Raw genomic sequence first — 16870 nt, forward strand, 5'->3', positions numbered from 1 at the left:
TACTGGAGTTCGGTGCACTTGTGTATGAACTCCAGCATATTATGCTGGACCGGTATACTTTGCTGGCTCCAGTATAATATACTGGAGACTGGAGCACCGGTGCTCCAAACTTCAGTATATTATACTGGACCAATATACTTGCTGGAACTCCAATATGTTATGATGGAGTTCTAGTGTACTTATGCTGGAACTCCATCATGTTATGCTGGAGTTCCAACATACTTATTCTGGAACTCCAGTATAATATGCTGGAGTTCAAGTATACTTATGCTGGAACTCCAGCATAATATACTGGAGTATTTTCCGGGTTTTGAACAGTGTTTTCGCTCAGATTTATCTTTATATAAAAAGTGGCTAAATTTTGATTACTTTTGAAATTGAGCTATTTTTGAACGAACAGTTATAAATCTGACTATTTTTAAAATTTACCCTAATTTACTAAACATAAACATTTAGGGTAATCAAGTTTCCAATAGTGTATAGGAATGAAAAAATTCCTTTACGTAAAAATCCCACGTATATTGGGCCACTCTAGTTAAGTAAATGAAGAAGCCCAAACTAAAGAGTTATCAAGCCCAAACCTATTTTACTTCAAAAACCCTAACCACACTCTTTCGCCTCTCGCACTCCCATTTTCAGCTCTCAATCAAGGCAAAATGCAGAAGCTAGAAGCAACAGCGGAATCAGTGCAATGCTTCGGGAGGAAGAAGACAGCAGTGGCGGTGACCCACTGCAAGCGCGGACGCGGTCTGATCAAGATCAACGGTGTCCCTATCGAGTTGGTCCAGCCCGAAATCCTTCGCTACAAGGCCTTTGAACCAATCCTTCTCTTGGGCCGTCACCGTTTCGCTGGTGTCGACATGCGTATTCGCGTCAAAGGCGGTGGTCACACTTCTCAGATCTACGCTATCCGTCAGTCCATTGCTAAAGCTCTGGTTGCTTTTTACCAGAAGTACGTTGATGAGCAGTCGAAGAAGGAAATTAAGGATATTTTGGTGAGGTACGATAGGACTTTGCTTGTTGCTGATCCTAGGCGCTGTGAGCCTAAGAAATTTGGAGGTCGTGGTGCTCGTGCTAGGTTCCAGAAATCCTACCGTTAATTTGATTTTCAAGCTTCAGTACTTTCATGCTTACCTCCTTTACGGTAATATTAAATTAATGTTTTGGAATAGTACTTTTTATGTTGTTTTAAGACAGCTTTTGTTGGGAGGTTACTGATTAATTTTGCATGTTTGAGTTAAGGCTTTACTGTTTTTGCTGAATATCTTACACTGCTTCTTATGATATCGTTAGTTGCGATTGCCTTATTAGCTTGGTGGATATCTTGTGATAAAGGTTTAATTGTTTAATTAGGATGGGTCTGCCTTTGCAAAACCTATGAAGCTTGTCATCCAGATATTGGGTAAGACAAGCTGTACAAAATTGGAAGTTAAATGTTCGAGCTACTAAGCTTGATCTCATTATTCATTTGACACTTTATATTTGGGTTCGATCTATTCAGATTCGTGTCTATTAATTACGTGTTTGACAGAAAAGAGATAAAATACAAAGTGCCTGATTTTTAGATGCAGTGAGACGCAACAATAAAAAAGAAAAAATGCAGTGAGAAACTGTCCCTTTCTTTTTCTTCTCTTTATTTTTTCCCCTTGTGAATGAATTCAGTTGCGGTAGCTGGAAGATTGACTCGGGGTTTGTGAGTGAAGTGGCTTTTTGAATGAATTTTAGTGGTGATGATGGGAAAGACTAAAGATTGCGTTGGGGTTTGAGAGGGGAAATAGTGCGAAGGGTACAGAGGTGTAAGTTCTTAGACGGGTATTTGCTTATTCTTTTTAGCATGTGCTAGCTAAAGGGTATCTGGATTGTTGTGAGTCCCATTGAATGAGAGCGGTTCACTCTGTCCTGCCTTTATGATTTTCAAATTATAAAACAAATTTTATGAGTTTAGACATTAACCATACATTCAATTTTGAAAAATTATCAAAAACCATTGTTCCCATCTCTTGAGATTGGATCTATGGAGGAAATTGTGATGGGGATGCGAGGATAAGGGTAGAGGAAGGATTGTGTATTAAAAGCACACATGGATACTAAAATTACGCTAGTGGTGAAGAGTATAAGAGAATGAGTTTGAAGAAATCAAAAAATTGTTGCAAACCTACATCGATAGACATGAAGTTATGTACCTTAATTGCACCCGTAGAATTGGTTGAAGTAAAGGATGTAATGGAAAATGTGATGGTAGAAAAGTTTAGGAACTAGATGGTCTTCCTTTAAGGTTTGAGAGTGCCATGGAGATGTTAGAAAAGCATGGGAAGTCAAGCTATATATTATCATAAATGCTACAAAAGTAAAAATAGGATTGAATGCATACACGTAAGCATCATAACCTGCTGCTCGGTAGGAGTCATAGACATTGATACATCTATTCTTAAAATGATACAACTGCCAAAATTCAATGAAGTTTCTCTTTCAGGTTAACTGGTATCAGAACATTGTCGATTGTATGCCATGATACATTAGCAAATAACCTATGACCCCTTATGCATTCGCCTACAACATCTTCTTCCTTGGCTACACTTGAATCATTACTTGTATCAACTTGTCGAAAATTTCAGCAATCCTTGTCTTGAATATACAGTCGTCAATGATGTATTTGAATGTGTTACTTTCGTCATACTTGCCTTTCTTCCTCAAGTAGTAAAATATGACGTCAACTGATGCTAAACTATTTATATTACAACATATTGATGTCATATTTTACTACTTGAGTAAGAAAGGCAAGTATGATTAAAGTAACATATTCAAGTACACCACTGTTGACCTTATATTCAAGATACGAAAATTTTTGACAAGTATGCTGATATAAGGAAGAAGATGTGTGCGAACACACAAGGAGCTACATGTTGCTAGCTAATGTATCATGGCATGCAGTCGACAATGTTCTGATACCTCTTAACCTGAAAGAGAAACTTCATTGGATTTCGGCAGTCGTATCATTTAAGGACAGATGTATATGACTCCTACGGAGTAGCAGGTCATGCTTATGTCAGTTCTGAGATAGATAAGCTTATACCTCTGTACCTATCCATCAGTGGTTTTTATAGAACAAGCAAGGTATAGATTAGTCCCAGGAACCAGAATACAGTGACAAGGCACAAATTGATGTAATGTTTTTTCCAAATGTGCCTCGACAACGATCTGGGAGCATGTATGCAATCAATTTTTTTTTTTTTTTTGGCTACTTTTGTAGCCATTTATAATAATATATAGGAAGATCGGAGATGTGCAAAGAAATCCTTCTGTATGTGCTTGATGGAAAACAATTTTAAATATGTAGAATAACTTCTTATACATGATTGAGATATCACAAGTTTAAGGCACAAAGTAACACCCATTAATCATGCGTTTATCTCAAGGATCCGCCGCAAGTTTGTATTCGTATGCGTTATAGATGTGCTGACCTATAGTATATGTGATTCGATTTCATATTTCATGCTAATTTCAAGTAATATTATATTAATCGACGAATCAACCTAATGTTAAAACTAGAAAGAAACCCTATAAGAAACTTGAAAAAAACAATCTTACTTTAGATTAACAGTTGTGAGAAGAATTTTGGTATGCAAGTCACATATAGTGCAGATATCTACGCTTAGTTTATAGGAAAATGATATGGTAAATATGAAATGAAGAAATGCTATGAGATGTTAGACGACTGCAAGTCATAGAAAATCACTATTAAGACCAATAATGTTACACGGTAGCGATAATTGGAACACAGAGAAAAGGAACGTGCCAACCATGACAATCTGTAGGCTTCTAAATACGCGATTACATTGGCAATTTGATGATTGAAGGTGTCAAAGAATGACTATTTTTCAATGATTTTTGAATCAACTATTTTTCAATTACAATTCCGAAAAATAACTTTCTTTTTTAACTCCACCAGTCTTGCCTACAACCCGAACGCTCAAGCGAGAGATGTATTTCCGCAGGCATAACATCACAAAGAGGGAAGATCCAAAAAAATAGACTTAGAACAAATGCAGTTAATAACGCAATAGAAGCAAATTGATCTGTATAACCAATGCCACCTAGCTAAACCAAAACCAAGATATCGATATAGAAGTGTGTAAGACGATGAAAAATAATCGGAACTGAGTTCAGATATACTGGAGTGGGGCGAAATGGATCGACACGTAGCTTATTGATTCATCGATCTAAATGTTTTTTTTGAGAAGGTAACATTTGTGTGTAACATCGATCTAAATGTTCAATTAAACTAAACAAAAAGTAACAATAAGAACTGAAAGCATCTTTCACGTCTCTGTAATGTAAGTAAGAGCTGAAATTCCAATACCAATGTCGTCCATTTGATGTAAACATCAAATGAATTCGAGGTTTTTTCCTCTTCCGAAAAACAGAGGGGGTTTAGAGGCTTTATCTCCCCCCATTAAGAACTTTACGAAAAATGATAACCAAATACAAAGATAACTTCATAAAGAAATTTTTTTCTCGAAAATTACGTTACCCCTTACCAATGATATCCTATATTCTAGTTTTGGTTACAACTAGAACACACATGAATATAATGACATTTATTTCTTGAGGCTGTTTTCCTGCGTACGATTACTCAGACCCAACAGATAATTTCAAAATGACCTTAGCAATGATGAGCCTTGTCAATAAAACAAAATGGCACCATATAAATTGGTACGACTTTGGGCAGTGAACAATACATAATTTTCGTCAACTTTCTTCTCGTGGTATAATCTGACGATGTGAAGTTGAAACACATACACACTAACAGAATGGCAGATATACGCATGTGATAACCAAGAAGGAAAAGAGAGAAGAGAACATGTTCTATGCAGGAGATAGAAATGGCTTCGTAGAGCTTGTTCCTTCCATCCCGAGGTCCAAGGGCCGCAAACATGGAGGAGAATAAGCATCTAGAGCCTTCCGGACATTTTCCTCCATCAACCCATCCTTCTTGTCAAGTTCATCATTTTTCTTTGCATCCTGATGACAAATACCATAACATCAGTTGAAAATCAAATAAACTCACAAGACATAACTTTTCCCAGAAACAAAGCAAGAGTTGCCTTTTGGACCAACAATTCTAGCGCCTAAAGTGCCGGTTAAATTTTGCTAGTTGATGGAGTGCATAAGACTTTGTACAAGGCCTTGGCAATTATAAGCATACGAAGAGCAATAACATCGAGTCAGTCTATATCCAAGCGACTCCTAGTCACATTCACCAGAGTGACATCCAACATTAAAATTGTGATAAGCGAAACAGCTTAGCCTTAGATGAATATGAGTGCATCTCCTTTTAGATAAGATTATCCTTTTCCATTCCTAGTTAAGCTTATCATGCAATATTAATAGGACAGATTATCATTTACACACACCCCTAGTGTTTGCCCCAATTGATCTTACCTCGTTATGCAATTTTTCGCTTAATCTATACAATCCAACTTGTTCCAAAATAAATAATGGCAAAAGAGGAAAATGCTGGAGATTTGAGCCTAGCTCTGTGTTAGCACTTCGAGGAACACCTAGTCCTCCTAAACAGTCAGACATACTTGGCTCAATTTCGAGGGTCAAGGGACATTTCTACTTCAAATAACAAATCTTTTCTTTTCAAAAAGGAAGCCCTCAAGGCTTTCGGGCAGATCGATTCAATGGAACATGTTTTCTTCAGACATCATCTTTCTATGTATTTTACCTTCTTTTGACGATTATATGATTTATTAGAAGAATAAAGCTCGAAGGAATATGTAGAAACTTTGAAAAATAAAAATCATTCACATTGATCCAGGGGTTTGTACGATTCGACCACTTAAAAGAGCTCTTATTTATTCCAAGGAAAAGGGCTGAAAAATCTCAGCAAATAAAAAGAGAACCTCGGGCGTTAGAAAAATCATTTTTTTGGTCGTGATCCACATCCTTAACTATACAACCTTTCCACAAATTCCAAGTGAGAGAGAGAGAGAGATGACATAAGATGCTAGAACGTATAGGTCACCGCTGACCCATAAATTCAAACGAATGTACCTTGCGGTGTGTTCTTTATGCGACTTTGCACTGCTTCGCTGGAGTTCTACTTTGGGAGGGGGATGAGGGGATGGGGAAGGTCTGGAAGGTATCAATGAACAGAGTAGTTACCTGAACTGAGACTTGGTTGAAAGTTGGAAGAAATCGAATCTTGCAATACTCGTTAAAGAGAATAGTGACGACCAAGAGAGGGATAACGGAGAAGGAAGCTGAAGGCTTTGCTTTCAGTCCAAAAAGACCAATCGTTGTGACTTGCATAAGTATGATTGCAACTATAATGTAGTGATGAATGTATGGCCAATATCGACCACATGTCTCGTATGTAGTTATATACACATTTTCAATCTGCATTGCAAAAAACATCACACAACTCATATTCCTCCATATTTATTCTAAAAAAATTGAGCTCGCCTTCAATAAAGAAGCACCAAATAAAGTGTATCAATAATATATTTTATTATCAACAGGATACTTAACCCTGATGATAATAATGTAGTTTAAGGGGTGCAAAAGAAGATGAATGTAATAACAGCTTATATTAAACTACGGAGTGAAACTTGCTGCAATCCCCTTAACAGAAGAAAACTAGTCACTTTAGGATAAGAACTATAGCCATTTCTCGAAATGAAAAAGAATGAGAGAACCAAACAGCGAATATCAAGGGCTATAATAGCATCAATAAGAAAAAGGAAAAATAAAATTATTTCGAAGAGTTTCAAAAGAAACCAAAAATGGCTTATCAAAAGTAGTCTATTTATAAAAAAAAATGAAAAAAGAACTTTCAAAAGTAAATCCCCAAAACAACAAAAGGTTGAGCTGCTTCGTAATTTTATACGTATCAGTGCTGCAGATGTACTATAGCAGCTAAAGCAGAATGATCTCCCAAAAATCCGAGGCAAAAGTACATACGAGCGCTTAAAACTTCATTAATCTAAAATATTATTTCAAATGATTGTAGATTTGCATCTCTGTGAATTCACCAACAGCTGTACAACGGCATATTATCCGGACAGACCGGAATGTTCAAAATTAAAAATCAAGAGATGACATTGGACAGAGGAAAATGGTATATAAGCTCATAATATTTTTGATAACAAGTATATAAAGTTCGTTGTTGGATGATTACTTTTCTTCTTCCTTTTTGGGTTAAGGCAATTTTTGACCAATTAAGGAAATTACTACTCAAAGCTATAAAGTACGTTGTTGGATGGTTACTTTTCTTATTCCTTTTCTCCTCCTTTTGGGTTAAGGCAATTTTTGACCAATTAAGGAAATTACTACTCAAAGCTAAGACAGGACGAACTATGATTACACAGGTGCAAAGTGATGTGGGTCAAGCTTATAAGCAGATTGTTCTTAACACACAAATATTACATGTAGAGAAACTTCACCTGGTTGATGAACACCACATATCCAAGCAGGAAGTAGCCTACCAGAAACGGAAGAAGCAAAGGAGAGACCACCGCATAAACAATCCCAATCAGCATACACAGCGCAACAAAAGGGATAATTCTATAATAAGGTAGTGAATAAACATAAGGATGTTTCTTCTTTCCATGGTCCCACGTGTAAGATTTTAGAGTATCCCATAGGAGTAATCCTGGCTGAAGTATCTCTAAAGAGAATCCTGCCAGCCCATTTGTCAAGATGTACGTCACGAAAAAATCTGCCTGAAAGAACAAAAAGGAAATATGCAAATGCAAAGATTAATCATCTACATGTCAAGTAGAATATATTGACTGTGATAGGCCCTATCAGTTCTTTATCAGACAAGTGATGTAAACATCAAAGGCTCCAGCTGAATGTTAGCAACTATCTGAAAACGTGCATGCACCAATCCCTCTTTTCTAATCAAATATTAAGTATCCTAACACAGGAGCAAAATACATATTAAATGAAAAGAGCAAAGCTAACATGTTTTGCACCTGAGCAGAGACAGCACTAGCAAGACGGTTGGGAATATCCTTGGGATGAAAGAAAGATTCGCCAATTTGATCTAGTAAAGATCCTGACAACAAGCTTAAAAAGAATACATTCCCTACCAGGAAGTAGAACACCATGTTGCATGCATTTATATCCTTCTTACTCCGCGAGATATAACCAGCTAATCTTGCCAGTCCGATCATGGCAAATGGAACAATGTATATGCAACCATTAAGAATGGCACTAGGAAGATATCCTGTGATGATGGACCTCAACTTCGGTCTGCCACAATATTTGGAAAAGATTGAAGATCAGCAACCTACTACACCATTTTTCAACCAAAAAACAACTGTAAATAGGAGGATTCAGTAACTACCCCTACTCCACCTCAAACCCCTCCCCACAAAGAGAAGAGATAAAAACCAAAAGGGGGAAAGAAACAATAATATATCTAATTTGAAAAGAAAGAGGAGAAGATAAACAATAAAGAATGAGCAACCTAAGAGCAAAGACAATCTTGTCCAGGACTGCATCATTGCGTCTTCTGATCCTCAGCCAATGTACAGAAGAACTTCAATGTGAATCGAGTTACTCTCTCGTCCCAAAAGAATGGTGTAATTACTGTTTGGAAAATCAAACAGTAACATTTTGAAATATTCTTAATAATAAAAGTTAGATTTATAGTACTTTTTATGTAGTTTTTAAATTTGCAAATTCTCCCTCAAAATTAATAAGAAGTTGATGCCAAATTCACACTAAAAATCAGAAGGTTGAACCTCGTATTCTCATCCCCACCATTCTTTTTGTGACACGAGGAGTACTTCGAATACTCACCGTACTGGGGAGTATGATATACTACAGCATGAAACATTTTATTTTGAGATGTCAAAAGGCAGAAATAATAAAGAGATGAAGCCTGTACATTAAGTCCACAGCCATGGCAGGAGGAAACCATTTCTTCAGTCGATCATATTTGGCAATTCCCTGAACAGCTGTCACTGGTATCACGAAGAAGATGGTAAGAAGTGATGCTGCAACAATTATCACTATCCTGTACAGTGGCAAACGACGATATTGAACTGCCAAATTTTGCCAGATCACATCTCTCGGTTCTGGAGCCACTTCAGTGATCCAGAGGAGTGGATTTGTGTGCTGTTGAGATTGGGCAGCTAGAACAGCGCCCCATCGTGAACTAAATGTAACAAAAGCCACAGGCAATTCCTAAGAAATAAAAGTATGGCCAAGTTAAACAAATTGTTCAACTGTTAAAAGATCATTACAGAATCATTCCATGACCAGTTATAAGATAACAGACAAATCCTCATGAACTTTGTTAGATCTCCAACCACAATCTCAATAGCATGCAAATGGATGACAACAGATAATATTTTCCTCACTCCTATTTAGATGGAAAATTCACCAAATGACCTAGACATATACCTCAATATGTCAGGATATCATGGTGGCTAACTCATATGAGGTCAAAATTGCAACTGAAAGACTGAAGCCTTGCTAACATTTCCAGGCCCATCTTCACAAGTAGCAAGCAATAAGAGATAATTTCCTGAACAAGCAAAATATATTTTTGATATCAACCAATCAATCTAACCCCAATCTCAAACTAGTTGGATCGAACATAAGTCATCTTTATACATCCCGTTCTATTCAAACCCATTTCATTCCAACAAGGTAATTTGTTCTGTAAAGCAATATAAGAGTTCTCCAAATCGCACACCTATGCCTAGATATATACAAGTTCTAATCTTAAAAAAAGAGAAGTTCTAACCAGAATAACAAAAAGACTTCTCAGGGTATATCAGACCTAAATGTAAATGTAATAACAACTAATTCATAACCAAAAAGTTACTACTACTATATAGATCCTCTATTGTGTTCTATATTAGCTAAGGCTGTATTGATTCCGAGAGATTGTCGATATCTTGAAACAAGTTTCCTTCAATGATTTAAAGGTTTACCCATTTCTTTATATCATCTTCAATCACCATAGAAGTTGATATAGAATGAGCAAACCACTCAAACAAAAGATAACTTTTATTTACCAGAGTCAAAGAAGAAATACCGAATAGAAGATGTTCGCGGTACTTCCGGAAACAGAATAACTAGTCTAGAATTCCTTTCAAAAAGTTCAGCAAATTTCTTGGCAGAAGCCTATGTTGCACTAAATAGAAATCCAAATCCTAATGAACACACCAATTGCAAGAATGACCTTACTCAATTGACAAAGATGAAATACGGAGAAGCAAAAATGATAAGTAGATGTGACCAGTAACTGACTGGCAGGGAATGCAACAAGAGCAAAGCCCCACAATGTAGCTCTCAATGAGCAAAATATCGACATTCTAAAAAGTACGAAGTTTAGCAACTGAACATCAGAAAGATAGCCCTCCCGGCCTTATATTTGCTTTAGTTTAAATTGCGTTTGCATTAACAATTTTTAGTGCCTCTGGGCCTTTGTATTTAAGCGACACTTCTTGCTCCGCAGGACATCAGATCAACGAACTCAATTATGAAACTCTAGTGACGAAACACACGAGTTAGAAATTAAAATGTAGAAGGTGTGTGATTTGACACTAAATGCAGTTAATAATTTCAAGCTTCCTTGAAAATATCTTAATCCCAGAGTTCCTCTTGTAAATGAGTGTGGCACACAGCAATATGAGACAAACCTGAGAAACTACACAATTACTTCAGGTGGTCTTGAATAAAATCGAGATAGCATTTTTAGACTGCCATATGATCATTGATATCAATTGCTGATGAAAGCAATAGCAGGAGTTACCAGCAAATATAATACTCTTAGCTTGTGACCGGGCAGCACAAGCTCCGGATAGAGACCATACTTTATCTATCAGGTCCCATTCCCTTCTGCCCCTTTCCATCATCATTATCATGATCGATAATGAATGCAAAGTTCACTCTAGAATTTTCCTTATCTTCTATGGATTACACAATTTAACACAGTTCTCTTTTAGATATATCTGATCTTGAACTTCCTGACTTCCCAGGGTTTCCACTGCCTAACTAGACTTCTCATTCATCGGAAGTCAGGGCTAAGAGTTATCATGAGTTAACTCCGGCTTATCTACTAAAGGCTGTAACTTTGAACTCAACTCTAAAGGAAAGGAAGTGACTTCAGGGTTGGAACATCAGAGCGGAGGCGGGCATAGAATCTATGAGTGTTTGAATTGAATCCCTTGGGACTTGAAACTGAATCTTAGTCTGCCAACTACCGACTCCTTCCGGAATTGCGTTATCGGAGCTGAGCCAGGAATGGCCGTTAGTGGACATCCACCACTTTTCACCGGTTAGAGAGGCCCTCTTTAATACATTAAGAAAAGATGTTCACAGGGGCCAGAAAGACTCGGTCATAGGAATTTAGCAGACTTAACCTATTACCCCATTTTATAAACTAACGATGAGAGCTAAGTGATTACTGTGCTAGGCTGGACTTCTTTGACATATTAAGAGAGTAGGCACCACACAGACTGAACACAAAAGCTGCAGGGAACTGGAGCAAGTATATCTGAAAGGGAAAAAATAAAACAATGCTAGCAAAACTTGCTGAACTCCAGTACTGTCATTACCATCACAAACTTTTGCTGTGAACACTAACCTTCTGCTCAATCGTCATTCTGCACTGTATACGCCTTATTTCACGACCAAGGGTTTGAAGCATGTCTTCCAGCTGCTCTATTTTAGCATCATATTTCCATGCATCAGATGCAGATGAGTTTCTACTATATTTCTTAGTAGAAGAAAGATGCCTCAGGTCCTCAATCTTTTTGGTGAGAGACTTTGCCTGGCACTAGGATCCATACCATCTGTCAGTATCATTATGAGGGTAAAATGTATAAAAGCTGAATCACAGGGAAAGAAATTCTAATAGAAACACATATGATTTTCAACAGATCAACATCAATGCAGAGTACCTTCTTTTATTCTCTATCCTTACCCCTTATCTTCAAGGAATAGCATAAATCTATGTAGTACTATTTCTTTTTGCTAATCACTGAAGCAGGCTGGTATATCTGGAGTGCGATACTACTATGAGTCGCACATTTCTTTCCAAGGGTATAACTTACAATTATGAGTTGCATTTTAAAATTTATCAGTCATACAGTTGTATAGCAAATTAATGCCTGCCTTTCAAATTTATTGTTGTGACTTGACTTGAGAGAATCATTAAGACACAAATAACGCGGACTAATTCATAGAGCTGGAAAGGAACATCAAACAAGGAGCCCCCGTACTCTACTTTGTATTCTTGCATTACAGAGACGTGTCAATTATTTGAAGAGTGAAAAGGGAATGACTTTTCAGTTATATTGGACCAGTAAAGCTGGAAAATAACAATAGAGTCCTCATTTTTGATTGGTGGATATTATCTAGATAAATGATAAATAAACTACAACTAGTTCGAGATAAAGGCAGTACTTCTGCTGAAACTTAATTCTTAAGGAACTAATAGAAAACTAGCTAATGGAAATAACTTGAATGCACCAAGTGTAAATTTGTTCTTACTAGTAGCTTATCCAGATGTTTCCCATCATATAAAATTTGAAAAGACTCGTATGAATATGGATGATATTTGGAAAAGAAGTGGTCTACGCTGCATCCACGAGTCTTGTGCTCATTGCAAAGTGGAATTTCTCGAACCAGAATGGTGAATTGATCAGGTTCACTCCTTCTATTACATAGCTGCTGAACCCTTTTGAAAAGAAGGTCATTGTACTCCTGAAGAGGCCATGGAAAAAAATTTCATGTCATACAACTTCATGCATTACATGCAACACCAGAAAAAAATATTAAAAATATGAAGTATAAACAGTTGTATTTCATGACCAATAACTTCTTTTTTCCCCAAAACATTTTTTCACCAATTCGCAGACATAAACAATTCCAAGTCTGAGAGATCGCCAACTAGAAGCTTCTTTTTATATATGATCTGAAAAACTGTTTATAAAGAAATTAGAAAACTAACCCAGATATTAGCATTTACTGCCAAAAAAAAAAGAATTATGAAACCAATACATCTACGAAGCAAACTGCCATTAAAGACGGAAAACTTTTCCGAACTTAACAACTTGTCAACATTATTAACAAGCAATAACAGTCCAAAATTATTAAAGCATGAATTTAAGAGTACTAGCTAGCCATTACCTGGTAAAGTAGGTACATTCCATAACACGAGACAAAGCACAAGAAAGAAAAATGCACCCAAAGCCTGTGAATGACAGAATAAATGCAAAAAATGAGTCCATTTTGTAAGAACTTAACAATCCACGCATATAACAGACAACATACAACTAAAAGACAAGAATGAAGATGGTTATTGGCTACAAAACTTGATGGTATCCGAATGGCTAAATACCAGAAAAAGATAATTTAAGAACTCTGTTAAATTAAAAATGATAAAAAATATACGAAAATTTAACATCTCAGTTCCTACTAGGTATGTTATCACACCTACAGGCTGGATTTCAAGAAAATTAATTAACAATTCCTCCTTTCATTTGACTTCTATTTCTCCATCACAATGAATATCAAACATTAACATTCCACGTCTTCTAGAAACCCTTTTCATTGGCAACACTCCTTATTCCAGGGATGCAGCAAAGAACATGAGGAACTTCTACAAACATGGGTTACGAGCCCCAAATTTGTTTAAGAAGCAAAGAGAAGCAAACATGGGTTACTTCTACCTCAAAAATAAGTCTCAACTCCTTAGCTAGATGGTCAAGTGCTTCTCCAAGCTGACTGAAAACAAAACTTAATTTGTGATTCCTGCCTTAAACCATTTAAAGAAACTTGGTTCTTTAATAGCTTGCGTATGCTGCATTTCTTTCTCCAGGTTCTCTCGTAAGTCGCTCTCACAAACTTAAAAACTTGTATCAGTCCCCATCGACCAATATGAACTTGTTTTCACATTGTTGGATATTCAAACATCTCATGAGAGGTACCTTTTAAGTTAAGAGTCGAAAAAGGGGTGTTTTAAGAGTAAGTACTGAACATGCCCGCCTATTTTAAACCTGTAGCTCCTTAAGGATCTTGTCTGAAGTCTTTGAGCCAAGAGAATACGGAACTATCTCCCTCAGTTGAACCAAACTTACTGCTTCCCTTTCTTGCATTAATTCAACTCTAAAACTTTTCAGAATACAAACTTAACTCTTCAAACGCATATCTGAACATTTAATGATCATGTCCAGAATCTTAACAATTATAGAAAACAGCTGTACAGATTTTGTTACAAGAAATGATGGACTCTGCAATTGTATTAAAATTAGCGTTCAACACATAGAAATTTTGTGCTGACTTATGAACCTGTCGTAGGACTGATAAACCAGGTTGTAGATAACACGAGCTAAAGCATAGATGAGATATGTTATCTGCATGAAGCTGCAGAAGTATACAAGTAGCATTGGGAACATTACCTGTCAGAGCCACTGCTGATATTAGATATTGTGAAAGCATCCATGGAATGAGAGCTCGTATTTGGTACAGTACTCCCAGTATAATTTAGTGGGACAAGTACCAGAACTCCAACAATAGAACAAACAACAAAGAATCTGATCCTGAGAAACAGTTTCAAGTAGAAATGTGAGTTCAATCTTTGCATGCCACTGATAATAATTGAAGGCATAAGTTTGGATTGATAGGAAAATGTGCCTTTAGCCAGAGATGTTCACATGTCACAGAAAAAATTTATACTCTTTCACTTCTCAAGATCTGCAATCCTATACTTTGCACAAACACCATTGCATTTAGGTGAGATCTCGACATACGGAGCTTTACTTTATAAAGAAGCTTATACCTAGAAAAATTCTCATGCATGAGAAAATATTGGTGAAGGTAAATCTTTGTATGAAGTTAAAACTCCGACAGTAATCAGCCAGAGATCAACATATACCAGAACAATCTAATACGCATGCTATAAGCCATTTTTACTGCAATTTTCTCTTAAATATAATGAAGTTGAAGTCATCTCATAAAATGTAAGGCATCAAGTTGCAGAACAGCGCAGATTGTTGAAGTAGTATATAAGGTAAAGTCCAATGTGTATGCATTTGCAGATGATATCGTCACTTTAACTACCAAGGGTGTATCAGCCAAAAGTTTGAAATATGAAGAAGCACTCTATGAGGCTAATGCTGAGTTAAGAGCATATTTGTATTTTGTTGATGTACATTGGCAGTACTTCCATGGTACTTGACTTAATAAAATTATTGTCCACAAAAAAAGAGTAAGGTTTTTAGGATAAGTAGAATTAAGAGTATAGTATGTGCAGTAAAGTCTAGCTAGCATAGAGCGAGTGAAATTGTGGTAAAAAGATTCATATAGTCAACCACAACTAGTTTGTAATTCCAGGTTTAGTTTTGCTATCGTACTCTAATAGTCTAGCCACCCCAACTAAACTAGGATACACAAATTGAGTTGAAAAGAGTTTCAAGGCTGCCACGTCTGTCTGGTCTTCATTAACAATAAATAAACCTCTATTCACCAGTGTTTCTCTAATTTTTTGTCCTCTCCAAATATATATGTGTAACAGAGAAAGTTTATCCATAGTACACTCCTTTTCATACATGAGAACTAAAAATAAAAAGGTATCAAGGATCAACTATGAGAATGTAAAACAATAATTAGAATAACACTCCAAATAAAACAATTCACATATAGCTCTCACTAAATAACAGGAGGACTGACCCAAATTTGAGGAGTCTAACGAAGACGAGGACATCAAGGCCACAGTTGTCGAGAATCTCCTCCTCTGTAACCCGAACCGCACGAGAAATCCAGTTCAGCTCCGGAAGCAACCGCCGGAAACTAAAAGATTGGTGGTCGGTACGGTGGCCAAGTGAGAGGCGGCGAGCATAATAAACGGGGGCGTAGAAAGGCTGCTTTTTCAGTATGGAGAAAAGAGAGAGAATCAAAATAGCTAAGCCTATGTTAATGGCTGCTGAAACCACTAAACTCTCTGCCTTCATTTTAATTTGTTCTCTCTTATTATTTTCTTTTCATTTTCATTTTCATTTGTCTGATCTCTTCATTTTCGCTCAGAAGAAGCAAGCATAGCTGAGGGGCGTGGGGTTGAAGAAAGAAGGGGGGAAGGTGGCACATCCATGAATACGTGGCAAAGGCTGAGAGATCGACGTAAACACCCCATGCTTAACTGCTTGTGACTGGTGACTATTTCCGTGAATAGACCTCGTAAGCTTTTTTTAAAAATAAAATTAGTCTTAGGAGTCTAGGGGTGTTCATACAAAATCCGAAAAATCGAATCAAATCGACCAAATAAATCGATATTTTTAAAGTTTGGTTTGATTTTGGTTGTAAATTTTAAAAACCGATCAAATTTGATTTCATTTTGGTTTAAATAAAAAAATAACCGAACCAAACTGACTATAGAAATAGCTATTTAAATTATTATTTATGCCTATATATATGTATATTTTTATATAAGGTTTCTAAAATTTTATGGTACATATTAGTCATTTGTATTTTGAGTCTAGTTTTTTGCTGTTATAATAATCTACTGTAATTCTTTGCTTTTACATTCTAGTTTGAGTGGTAGTTTTCTTTTGCTAAGTACAAGAATTTATTTTTTGTTAAATATAATCAAGTTTTAATTGAGTAATTAAACTATTCATCACTATTTGATTCAATTATCATCAATATATTTTGGTAAATGATAGATTTCTCAAAGAGCAATTGGTTTGATAGTGTCACGTTGAAAATGTAGTCGGCGGAATATGTGTTTGGTAGTGTATGTCTCATATTTAAGAAAAAAAACCCGATAAATAACCGAAAAAAGCGAAAAATTGACAAAAACCGACAAAAAACGAACCGATAAAAAACCGATTTAATTGGT

At 36.3% G+C, this 16870-nt stretch overlaps 2 protein-coding genes across 4 annotated transcripts; one reads left to right on the forward strand and one right to left on the reverse strand.

Annotated features, from left to right (window-relative positions):
• LOC109211715 (40S ribosomal protein S16-like) lies at nt 597–1299 on the forward strand. The gene has a single exon (XM_019375314.1). It carries the CDS (start codon nt 657–659, stop codon nt 1098–1100), a length of 444 nt encoding a protein of 147 aa, XP_019230859.1. The 5' UTR covers nt 597–656; the 3' UTR covers nt 1101–1299.
• LOC109211796 (CSC1-like protein At3g54510) lies at nt 4590–16142 on the reverse strand. Of its 3 annotated transcripts, none has more exons than XM_019375466.1 (10): nt 15706–16140; nt 14436–14576; nt 13165–13228; nt 12526–12738; nt 11618–11809; nt 8906–9204; nt 8103–8265; nt 7452–7730; nt 6172–6405; nt 4590–5022 (listed from the first exon to the last, which is right to left on the reverse strand). In XM_019375466.1, exons 1-10 carry the CDS (start codon nt 15984–15986, stop codon nt 4867–4869), a joined length of 2022 nt encoding a protein of 673 aa, XP_019231011.1. In that variant the 5' UTR covers nt 15987–16140; the 3' UTR covers nt 4590–4866. The 3 variants fall into 3 exon arrangements, with proteins under 3 accessions (XP_019231011.1, XP_019230952.1, XP_019231075.1); XM_019375407.1 differs by having other exon boundaries at nt 7986–8265; nt 15706–16139; XM_019375530.1 differs by lacking the exon at nt 6172–6405 and having other exon boundaries at nt 7986–8265; nt 15706–16142.

This window comes from Nicotiana attenuata, chromosome 1 (genome assembly GCF_001879085.1).
Source record: "Nicotiana attenuata strain UT chromosome 1, NIATTr2, whole genome shotgun sequence".
Taxonomy (NCBI): Eukaryota; Viridiplantae; Streptophyta; class Magnoliopsida; order Solanales; family Solanaceae; genus Nicotiana; species Nicotiana attenuata.